The 12060-nt window shown below is 56.7% G+C and overlaps 1 protein-coding gene across 1 annotated transcript in view; it reads left to right on the top strand.

Moving 5' to 3' along the window:
• Morn1 (MORN repeat containing 1) overlaps positions 1–12060 on the top strand; it is a 45905-nt gene that overhangs the window by 1079 nt on the left and 32766 nt on the right. The window contains exons 2-6 of the mRNA XM_013031468.1: positions 641–712; positions 2773–2871; positions 3503–3613; positions 4674–4764; positions 5663–5750. Of these exons, the coding sequence (XP_012886922.1) occupies positions 641–712; positions 2773–2871; positions 3503–3613; positions 4674–4764; positions 5663–5750 (461 nt within the window). The remainder of the gene's footprint in view (positions 1–640; positions 713–2772; positions 2872–3502; positions 3614–4673; positions 4765–5662; positions 5751–12060) is intronic.

Here is a 12060-nt window from a genome sequence, read left to right as displayed (position 1 = left end):
CCAGCCCGGGGTGCGAGCCGCACGGCGCGGCCTGAGCGGCCCGGCTCTGCGCGCCCGCCTCCCCACTGCCTGCCCCAGCCTGCGCCTTCCGGACCGGAAACCGGCCTACCCCCGGAACTGGACGCCGGCCAGCGGGGATGGTGCCCGGCAGCCGAATTGTCGGAGATGAGACTGGCCAGGCCTCTCTAGGGGTGGCACTCTAGGGATGTGCACTGAAGGCAGGTCCCCGCGGGGTGGGGCTCCCCTTCTCCCCCAACATGGATGCTGCTCTCCCAGCTCCCTGCCAGCACCTGGCTAACCAGGCCTGTCCTTCACAACTCCACCACCACCACCACCTTTCAGACGTCTTTTTTCAGGGTCCTGCTTCTCTTTGGTCCTAGTTCTCCTGCTCATTGAGCCTCCGTTTCTGCACCAACTTGAGGCTCCTCTCTATGTCCAAGACCAATGGAGGAACAGTAAACAGTTCTCAACTGAACCCCACACAGCCCTTAGGCAGGTAACTGGCTTGTGGAGAGATTATCTCCCCAGGACCTGCAGGAGTTCCTCCGGAGCTCCGAGCCGCCTCAACTCCTGGTGTCTGTTGGTGTCAGTGAAGCCATGGTGTCAGGTGGTCACTCTTGCTCATGTTTTCAATATCCAGGTTATGGTGTCTATGAATACCCAAACTCTTTCTTCCGATATGAAGGTGAATGGAAAGGAGGGAAGAAACACGGTAAGAAGCCTCAGTGGTCTATCCCTGAAGCTGCCCCTGGCAGCTCACATAGTCACCTTTCTGGGGAACTTGGGTGCAGGAAACGCCCCATGCCAGGCCCGACTGAGAACTGCACCCAGGCACCAGGGCCACCCTGCTCCAGGTTCGTGCTGACTCCCACTTGTAGCCCATAGACCATCTCCTGTAGCTTTAGAGCCTGCTGCTACACACTGGGGCAGCAAGGCTGGGCAGAGGCACTGTGTCCAGAGCAAGCACATGCTGCACCCAACCCCAGCATGTCACATACATGGTTTGTCCTGATTATTTTTAAAAATGGCCTGCTTTTGTAGACAATCCAATCCATAGAGGAAAGATATATAAACATCCCCTGAAATGCCTCCAATTCTGCCCCACCCCACAGGCCAAGCAAGTACTGTGAATATCTCAGTGTCTGTGCTCAGTGGATTTACGTGTGTTCGTGGACCCTTCCTGCTCAGTGTCACCCATTTTCCACTGCACAGTTGGCTTTTCATATCTATTAGCCTTTTAGTTTATAGTGTTTTTGCCATACAGATGTTCTTTTTCTTTTTTTTTTTATTGGTTGTGGGGCCTGAACTCTGGTCCTGGGTGCCATCCCTCAGCTCTTCAGCTCAAGGCTAGCACTCTATCACTTGAAGCCACAGCACCACTTTCCGCTTTTTCTATTTACGTGGTGCTGAGGAATTGAACCCAGGGCCTCATGAATGCAAGGCAAGCACTCTACCATTGAGCCAGCTTGCCAGCCCCAAATGCTTCTTATTCTTATGCCAATGTCAAGGATTTTCTTCTACCATGCAGGCAGGGAGGCTCAGATAGATTTGTCAGAGGGCTGGGAAGATGGCTCAGTGGTAGAGTGCTTGCCTTGCATGCCTAAGGCCCTGGGTTCAATTCCTTAGCACCACATAAGCAAAAAGAAAAAAGCCGGAAGTGGCGCTGTGGCTCAAGTGGTAGAGCGCTAGCCTTGAGCTGAAGAGCTGAGGGACAGTGCCCAGGCCCAGAGTTCAGGCCCTATGACCAGACCAAAAAAAAAAAAAAAAAGATTTGTCAGAACCATGTAGAGAATTGCACACTTTTTTACAATGTCTTCTTCAGACTCTTCTCTAACGTGCACAGAGCAAATGACTCATGTCTCATCTATATTCTTCGTGCCTCTTTTGTTGTTTTAGACAGATTTCTATGTTGCCTAGGCTGGGCTTGAGCTTGAGATCTTCCAGCTTTAGCCTCCCCATTAGCTAAGATTTTAAGCATGTGCCCCAGGGCAACTGAAGTCTTCTCCGAGATATAAATCCCCCAAGTGCTGTGTGCCACTGAGCACCCAGTGTCACACCTGTAATCCTAGCTATTCAGGAGAATAGGATTTGAGAAGTACAGTTCAAAGCCAGCCTAGATAGTCTATGAGATTCTTATCTCCAATTAACCAGGAAAAAAAATTGAAAGTAGAGCAGTGGATCAAGTGGTAGAGCACCATCCTTGAGCAAAAAAAGGCAAACAAGAGCACAAGGTCCTGAGTTCAAGCCCCAGTACCAGCACACACACACACATACACACATGCTCGGTTCCAGATGCTAAAACCTACAATCCTAGCTACTTGGGAGGCTGAGATTGAGAAGACTGCACTTTGAGGCCATCCCAAGGATATACATAAGACTCCTGAGTGTGGTGGACACGCCTTTCACCCTAGCCACATGTGCGGTTTTCAGGAATTGCAGGCCAGTTCCAGGCAGAAAAGTCCACGAGTCCTATCTTGACAGAAAGAGCTGGTGGTAGTACACACCTGTTACACCAGTTATAGAAGGAAGAGAAGCAAAAATAGGGAGATTGTACTCAGTCATGCGCCTAAGTAAGAAGCAAGGTCCTCAAAAATAACCAGTACAAAAAGCCCTGAATGCATGGCTCAGCAATACAGTTCCTGCCTAGAGAGCACAGGCCCTGAGTTCAAACTGCAGTACTTTTTTTTTTTAATCTGGAAATCAGCCAAGGTGTGGGGCTGATCAGCTCCACTCCCATGGGCCATCAGACTTGATGCTAATTTCTCTCACCAGGTCACGGGAAGTTGCTGTTTAAAGATGGAGGATATTATGAAGGCGAGTTTGTGGATGGAGAGATTACAGGGGAAGGCTACCAGCACTGGGCCTGGTCAGGTTAGCACTGGATGTGGGTGTAAGTCAGTCCCTGCGCTGGTCACAGAAGACACTAGAGAAACAAGGGCATCAGGCTCTCCTCACAGTGAGGGATAAGGACAGAATGGCCACGTACCAGCGGGGCACAGCTGTGCCTGGCACCACAACTTGTGTACCCTTCATGCCCAGGAAGGACCTGGCCCAGGCCTGGGGTGTCCTGGGGATCCCTGGGTGGGGTCTGGCACTCACCTCTACAAACTTCTCAGCTCTCCCCACACACACAGTGTTAAAATAAAAATGCATAACCCCAAAGGACAGTTTTCTTTACAGACGCTCCAGCCACACCATGTCCTCAGACCACAGGGCCAGCAGAGGGTCCACGCTCAGCAGAGCTTGTCTCTCAGGCTCAGTGTTGGTTGTTTTTAGAGAGCTTGGGGCGAAGACTTAACCTTCACCCAGTCAGGCCCCATGGGTGCCCTTGGAGAAGGTCCCCCGGGACAGCCTGCTGGCCATGTGCTTGCTTCACTAGAGAGTACCACACTGCAGAGCAAGACTGAGGGACAGATGTCCATTCCAAAGCAGCGCCTCCCACACCCGGGGTCGGGCAGTGGGGGACAGGACCAGAACTGACCCTCTCCTCATCTACACCCAGGAAATAGCTATTCCGGACACTTTGTTTTGGGAGAGCCTCAAGGACGCGGCATCATGAAGTACAAAGCCGGGGGCCACTATGAAGGGGAGTTCTCCCGTGGCCTGAGGGAAGGTCTGCAGCCGGCATAGGCGGGGAGGGACGGGAGATGGGAGCCCGGTGGCCATGCGGGTATAGGGACTACTCACCTGGTCTGTCTGCCTTGAGAAGTTGGGGCGGAGGCGGGGCTTACACCTTCCTGTCTGCCCCAGACCGCCCGGCACTGATCAGTACGCGGGACCCGTGGCTGAGGAGCCTCTGCGGCATGCCTGGTGGCTGCCACACCACTGGTCCACTGTGGTCCACTGTTCCCACTGTGTGGAGTTTAAAACGGCCCCCATTTTTTTGCTCATGACCTCGGGTCAGCGGGTTGGCCTGAGCCCACGGTTCTCACATTCAGCCAGTCCTTAGAGCTCAGCCAGGCCCGACACTGCCCGGGGCCTCAGTGGTCCCTGCAGGTCCACTTTGGTGGGAGGCAGATCTGAGGAGTCCCTGTCTGCACACTGGACACTGACCAGCCTAGCAGGTTCTGATACCTCAAATCACAGAGGCATCTTCCTTTTCTCTCTCTGGGTTTGCTTGCATTAGGAAGTAGAAATGCACTCAGAATTTCTACTGGTTCAAAGTGGTCCAAAGGCCACATTCCCATTGGTTTCTCCTCCGGCCTTTTGGGTGAGAGCAAGTGCCTTCCTTGCAGGCGGGAGGGTTGCTCTGCACACTGCTCGGCGGGTGATCACGTGCGTAGAGCCGGGGTGTTCTGTGTGACCCTCAGACGGCGGCGCACTTGCATCTCACGTCACGTTGCACTGAGGTGGAGCCTGCCCCGTGCTTCTAAGAACGGGGCCGGCGCAGTGGCAGCTGTCACTATCCCATGTTACATCTGCCATTTCTGGCTGGACAGTGCTGGCAGTGCTCTGGCCGCTCTGAAGCTCGCCTGGCAGGCAGCCTGGCTCTAGAGTGGGCAGTGGGCGCCAGACCTTTAATTCGCAACCTTCCTGCTTACCACCTCTGCCAGGCTGATTCTGGCCAAATGGCTGTAGGCCAAGTCCCTCTGGGAGGTGTGGGATCCGGGAGCAGGGCTCACCCGGGGGAGGCTTGAGGCGAAGCTCATGTCTACTCTCGGTTCCTTCCCTAGGACAGGGGGTTCTGGTGGACGTGGATGGGCAGACGTACCAGGGAGCCTTCCATAGCAACAGGCGGCACGGGCACGGGCAGATGTGCTTTAAGTGAGTATGAGTCTTGGAGGCGGGCCAGCCCTTGGCACACCACGCAGCCGGAGCAGCGCCCACGGTTCCTGGAGTGGCGCTAGTGGGGGTTGGGGGATAGGGCAGACTGCGTGCCAGGCCTCAAGTGCGCTCTGGGATTTGCTGTTGGTGTGTCCCTGTGTGTTCCTAGAGGCTCAAACCTAGGGCCTTGCGTATGCCACACAAGGGCTTTGCACCCCAACCCTCCCGTTTAACTCGATTATGTGTATAGTACTGGGAGCCAGTGGCTCACACTTGTATCCTAGCTACTCAAGGGGCTGAGATCTGAGGATTGCAGTTGGAAGCCAGCCTGGGCAAGAAAGTCCATGAGACTCTTATCTTCAATTAGCCACCAAAAGAAAACAAAAGTGGACCTGTGGCGCAAGTGATAAAGTCCTAGCCTTGAGCAAAAAAAGCTGAGGAACACTACCCAGGCCCTGAGTACAAGCCACTGTACCTGAAAAAACTTAAAAAATGACTTTATGTAAACAACTCACCCTTCCTGCCCCACTTCGAGACAGAGGGCTGGTGCCCCAAGCCCAGTTCCAGCTTTCCTGGATGGATGCTTGCCCAGCACCCACCCTTGGGATGAGGGCAGCCCCCTCCCCACCCTCCCCTGTCGTTTCCTGTTCAGGGAGCAAGGGCTGGGCAGGGTGCACGTGGGCGCACATGCGCTGCAAAGCGCTCTTCCACGGGCAGCCATGCCCTGTCTGCCTCACCCTCTCACGCCAGCCCCGGTGAGGCCGGAGCTCACAGGCCATCTGTTCAGAGCCTATTTTTGCCTTGGCCCCGGTCGTGCGTGCTGAGCACAGTCGGAGGAGCTGGTCTGAGTCACCGTGGCCACCTGGCTCCCGGCTGAGGCCCTGCGCTCTGTCCTCAGGAATGGTGACAGGTACGAAGGCAACTGGGTCCGGGACCAGCGTCAGGGACACGGAGTGCTGTGCCGGGCCGACGGCTCCACCTACGAGGTATCTCGGGTGCCAAGGCTGGGGAGGCGGCCTCCTTGAGGCCCTGGGGGGATGGGACTCCGGAGTGCTTCAGCTTCACCTGGTGCACTGCAGGTGAGGGACATGGGGTTGCAGCCCCCAGCACCCCAGGTCTCAGCTGGGGTGGACCCTGCCCCAGAAGTCAGGCTAACACAGGCAGCATCCGAGATGAGTGGGTCTCGCAGACAGGAGACAGCAGCTACGGTACTGTCGCAGGGGACATGATACTAAAAGCGCCGTCGACCAGGAACAGTGCCAAACTTCCAAAAGGGCAAAGAGCAAATACCAACATGTCCATGTTTTCCTGGTGACAGATGGGCTGAGCTGCTCAGGAGGGTTGGGCCGTCTGGGCCTGACGGCAGGGCGGTCTCCAGCAGGGGACCTGCTGCGCCAGGGCTTCCTGGCCACGCCAGCCGTCACCGCACCGTGTGTCCCGTGCCCAGGCTCCGTAGGGCAGCAGTGGCCATGACCGCAAGGACGTGGGCTCACCTGGCAACTGTGGTGCCAACAGGAAGAAATGACACCGTCAGGCCTCTAGACACAGTGAATCCCCGTGAGAGCACAGGCCGCCGTGGCCCGCCGCGGTCCCTGGGTCCTGCAGCCTCTGATCCATACTGCTGAGAAAACATCGCTGTAGAGGGACCATGGTAGCTGGGTTCGCACCCTGACCAAGGTGCTGGTATGACAGGCCAGCGGGTGGAAGAACAGAGCCTTGGCAGCAGGAAGCCAGCTGCTCCTAAGATTCAGACACAGGTGGTCTCAGAGATGGGGGAGCAGGTCTTCAGGAGATGGCCCTGAGCTGCGACTGAACACCACTGGCTCCCTGGGGGCCCACTCCCTCAAGGAGAGCAGGGAAGCATGGACTGAAGGCTGAGAGGGGCCTGCAGGAGATGGAGCTGAGTGAACTTCAGAGGTGGCCAGCGGTGCGGGCTGCAGAAAGGCTGCGCGATGCCTCGCATGTTACTCACACAGCACAGTTCTGCCTGGAGCCCTGCCTGTGTTGGACAAGCCACGATCAGAGCAGTGGTGCCCAGGCTGGCGCCCTCCAGGCCCCAAGGGGTCCACCTCTGCTGGCTGATGTCCATCCACATGCTTCTGAGCCAGACTCACCCATCCCCTCCGCCCAGGATGGGCTGCAAGTTCATGAGACCTGCGGCATGTCCCAGGCAGGCTGAAGCCAGAGGTACAACACTGACTGGCAAGGATTTGCCCTTCCCCACCCATCCCTCAACACCCAGAGACTCATGACCACAGCCGCCCCTCAGAGCATCCCATTCCTGATGCACAAGGCTAGAGCTGGCAAAATGCAGGGTTTGCCATCACGGTCCTGGTGCACAGACTCTCAGCGCACCTCTCTGAGGAAAGCTCCTGGGCTCTGTCTCTACATGGGCTCCCAACCCAGCAAGCAGCAGAGCAGCCATACTGGTCAGCAACCGGCCCAGACCATAACCTGATCTTTGCTTTCCCTGAGAGCCTGGAACATTCCGCCCGGCCAGGGTCTGCTGCCCAGAGACAAAGTGCTTCCTGGCACCCAGCAAAGACCCTCGCGGCCTGAGCGGGAATAGGAGAGAACCGTGCGGATCTGCCAGGGCTCACCTGCTAGCCATGGCTGCCCACTGACTCCAGCTGGTGAGCTCTGCTGGGCCCTGACCAGGCCTCTCCCTCCTGAAGCCTGAAAGTAGCCGCATTGCCAAGGAATGGAACAGGGACATCACCACTCCTTCACCTTCCGGGCTCAGACGTGTCCACCAGGGGGCAGTCTAGCCCTGCTCAGCAGCACGGTCCTCAGCCCTGGGCCCTTGTTCAGAGTTGGTTGGGACAGGAAATGCCCTGGGCATGAGGCTCCAGCTCACCAGCAGAAGGCTGAGCCTTTGGGTGGAAAGTCCAGGCACCCAGCTCAGCATGCAAGTGTGCATCCTTTCAGGTCGGCAAGCTCTTTGTTCCTCCTGGGGCTCGTCTGAAATTCACAGCACATTCCACAAAGGCTTTGTGCTCTGTGTGAAGTATGCCGCCATTTCCACAGCCTACAGCCCCCTACTAGTGACAATACATGCCTGCAGCTGGCGCGCCAGGGCCCATCAGAGAACCAGTTCCTGCAGCCCAGTGCAGAGGGCCCTGTGCCCGAGTGCCGTCTGGCCACAGCACCCTGTACTCAGCCTTCTAGCGGAGGCGGGGGTCTGAGCAGGGTCCAGGGAGGTAAGGGAAGACACCCTAGCCATGGTGCCAGGTTGGCATCCAGAGCCAACTAGAACTCATGCCACATCAAGAAGCAGCAGCCAGTGGCTCACACCTGTAATCCCTGCCTATGCAAGAGGCTGAAAACTGAGGATCAAGGTTTGAAGCCAACCCAGGCAGTAAAGTCCGTGAGACTCTTATTCCCAATTACTGAGCAAAACACCAGAAGTAGAGGTGTGGCTCAAGTGGTACAGTTCCAGCCTTGAGTGAACAAAGTCGAGCAAGAACAGAAGGCTCTGAGTTTTTGTTCTTTTAAGCAACAGCATAGACTAAAGCAGCCAGTCAGAGACTCAGAGTGTTTGGAGGTGCTATGTGGGGACACACACAGGTCCAGGTACTTTTTATGGTGGCCTGGGCAAGGCTGAATGAACAAGCCCTCCCCCCATCCCCGATCTTGTGGACCCCAAACAGAGGAGGCAACCCAGGCCAGTAGGCAGGTCAGGGCATTGGACTGTGTGGGGTTCAGGATCCAGACACTGAGGATACCATGACCGCCAGCCCACACTTCCAAGGCAGCAAGAGGTTTCACACCGCCGTCTGTGCAAGGAAAAGAATTGTCAAGTCTGTCGCTCGACCCGGATGAATGGGAAGAGACAGAGCCTTGAGCCCTGTGCTGGGAGACAGCCTTCGTGCAATGGCAGGCCGAGGCCACACCGGGAGCTGCCTCACGCGGACGCCTCTAGGCTTCACGCTGTCACGCTCCTTAACTAGATACCTGGTGAACAGGGCGCCCACAATCTGAGATCTGAGGATCGCAGTTCAAAGCCAGCCCGGGCAAGGGAAGTCCATGAGACTCTTCAATAAACTACTCAGAAAAAGCCAGAAGTGGTGCTATGGCTCAAGTGGTAAAGTGCTAGCCTTGATTACAAAGAGGCTTAGGGACAGCACCCAAGCCCTGAGTTCAAGCCCCAGGACTGACATATGACGTTATATATAACATTATGTATATATATATATATATATATATATATATGTATGTATATGTACATATATATGTATACACACACACACACACACACACACATATATATATATACATACATATATTTGGTGATAAGATACATGGACTGTGAGACTTACCATCTGTCCCTGTTTGAGAGCCCACTTACATTATTGGGCAGCCATGACCAAGGTCCATCTACAGAACTGTCTCATGTCCCCAAACTGAGACTCTGGCCCCATTAAACCCTAACATCCATCTCTGGTTCCCAGGAACTGGGACCGACTTTGCGGGCCGTCATATAGGACTTATCCTTCCATGACGGGCTAATCTCAATAAATACTGTGTCCTCGAGGCTCACACACGTGGCAGCATGTGGCAGAATTCCTGCTGAAGGGCCCGTGGTGCTCCACTGTGTGTGTATGTCCCGCTTTCTTTGTCCAGCCTCGTCCGTGGACACAGACTGGCTTCCCTCCCTTGGCGGTTGCCGGTTGTGTCAGGAGCATAGGTGTGCGGGTTCTTCTTTGAGACCCTGTGTTCAGTCTCTGGAATAGACCCAGAAGTGGAATCGTACATCATGGTGCTTGTATTACTTTGCTGTCTTTTTGCAACAGGGTTTACCATGTAGCTCAGGCTGGCCTTAAATTTCATCTACCCTCCTGCCTCAGCCTCCCTAGTGCTGGAATTACAAGCATGCAGCGCCACACCCAGCTTGTGTTTTTAATTTGTTAAGGAACTGCCAAACATTTCCACAGCAGCTGCACCATTTCAAGCTCCCAGCCATGGTGCATGGGGGTTCTGCACATCCTCGCCCACACTTACTTTCTGGTGTTTTTAAAACTGCCTAGTGAGTTTGAGCCCCACCAGTCATAGACAGCTGAGACCTAAGCCCCACCCACCACCACCCTTGCTGTCACCACAGTGACAGAGTTACTGCGCTTCGCTTGGTGAAGCTGTCTTTCCTGGCTGGGCCACCAGCAAGTGTACATAATGTCCCCCAGCATGGAGGCCTGCCCGTGAACACCAAGGCCCTGTGGCAGGCCTTGCATGTGTACATCTGACCATAGGATTTCAGTCCCCACATGGGCAAGGCCACAGATAAGAATTCAGCCCTTCTTTGACACTCAGGTACCTCCCCCCTCCCCCACACACACACCCAAAAAAAAGCTAGGCCCATGAGCATTCTGCTTTTTACTTTGTCCACAAAGCAGTTTTCTTCCTTCAATACCAGGGTTTGAACTCAGGACCAAGCTTACTTGTGACCACTTGAGCCATACCCACCTCCAACCCAGCTTATTTTCTGGCTATTTTGGAGATGGAATCGCAGGACTTTGCTGCCCAGGCTGGTTTTGAACTGTGATCCTCTGGATCTCAGCCTCCTGAGTAGTTAGGATGACAGGCGTGAGCCACCAGTGCTGGGCTCAGGTTTTGCTGCTGCTGTTGTTTTCGATTCTGGAAAGACTAGAGGGCAGTGAACTCTCCTCAGTGCCTTTGTGGCTGGCCTTGGCCTTTAGTTCCCATAAGAGTTTGGCACAGCTGTCTCTTACCTCAGCCAGATTTCCCATTTTACAGGAAAGAAATCTGACCTGGAGCCTGAGACGTTCCAGGAGAGGGCTTCAGCTGTGTGTCAGGAGAGCCGGCACTGGAAGCGCAGGGCACAAGGCAGCCCTGGGCAGCCGCACCGTGGAGGTTTCCTTAGTGGAACCAGAGCAGTGCACCGAGCTGCTCACGGGGAGTGAGATGTGCTGTGTGGTTTAACGTGGCACAGAGTGGGCGTCCCGGGCTCTGCGTGGGCCGTGGGGGGCGTCCCGGGCTCTGCGTGGGCCGTGGGGGGCGTCCCGGGCCTGCGTGGGCCGTGGGGGCGTCCCGGGCCTGCGTGGGCCATGGCGTCATGGGGGCGTCTCAGGCCTGCGTGGGCTGAATGGGCTATAGGGTCATGGGGGCGTCTCAGGCCTGCATGGGCTGTGTGGGCTGTGTGGGCCGTGGGGGCGTCCCGGGCCTGCGTGGGCCATGGCGTCATGGGGGTGTCTCAGGCCTGCATGGGCTGCGTGGGCTGCGTGGGCTATGGGGTCATGGGGGCGTCTCAGGCCTGCATGGGCTGTGTGGGTGGCGTGGGCCATGGGGGCGTCCCAGGCCTGCGTGGGCTGTGTGGGATGTGGGGGCATCCCAGGCCTGTGTGGGCTGCATGGGCCTTGGGGTTGTGGGGGCATCCCGGGCCTGCCTGGGCTGTGGGGGCGTCCCAGGCCTGCGTGGGCCATGGGGGCATCCGGGGCCTGTGTGGGCTGCGTGGCCTGCGTGGGCCGTGGGGGCATCCCAGGCCTGTGTGGGCTGCGTGGGCCTTGGGGTCGTGGGGGTGTCCGGGGCCTGTGGTCCAGACAGGAGGGCGAGTGGCCCAGAGCTGCCTTCAGCACAGAAGAGCAGTGTTGGAGCCCCAGTGCCTGGTGGTGACATCCATGGAGCCCAGCTACTCGTGCTGACCCTTCCTGCCCCTCTGGAGTCTCCCCAGAACCCTGGGGGCCGTGCCGACACCGGACTGCATATCCTTCCGTGGTCTGGACACGGGTGAGGAAGGGATAGGAAATCTCAGTCTGCACTGGAATCCCAGGAACGGCCACTCAGCAAGAGGTCAGCCCACTGCCAGCCGGAAGGGACGGAGCCGCCTCGGCTGAAGAGTGGGGACACATCCCTCCCCCCCCACACCCCCCGCAGGGCCGTCACTGCCCACTGGAAACCCTCACCTCTGCAGGGTCGAGACCCAGGAGGGCCTCGCGGCTGGCCGCTCAGGTGGGCCAGGAGGCCAGGACCTCTGCCAAAGATCTCACCTGCTTTGGGCCCAAGGCATGGAAGTGTCTGCAAACAGTTTCCTCCAGACTCTGGACGCTCTGAGGCCACACTGGGGCAGGGCTGGAGGCCCGCTGCTCACTCAGCCACGCTTCCTGGTGTGGTCAGCCCGGCCCCTGTGCGCAGGAAGAGCCAGAGTGGGGAAGGACCCAGGGGTATGTGTGTGACTCAGGGCAAGGGGCATGGCCTCTGCAGGGTCACTCCTCCTCCCCCTCCTCTTCCTCCTCCTCCTCCCCCTCTTCCTCCTCCTCCTCCTCCTCCTCTTCCTCCTCCTCC

The sequence above is a fragment of the Dipodomys ordii genome, unplaced genomic scaffold, assembly GCF_000151885.1.
Source record: "Dipodomys ordii isolate 6190 unplaced genomic scaffold, Dord_2.0 Scaffold6, whole genome shotgun sequence".
NCBI lineage: Eukaryota > Metazoa > Chordata > Mammalia > Rodentia > Heteromyidae > Dipodomys > Dipodomys ordii.
Note: the sequence above shows the minus strand (reverse complement) of the source record. Positions and strands in the feature narration are given on the sequence as shown.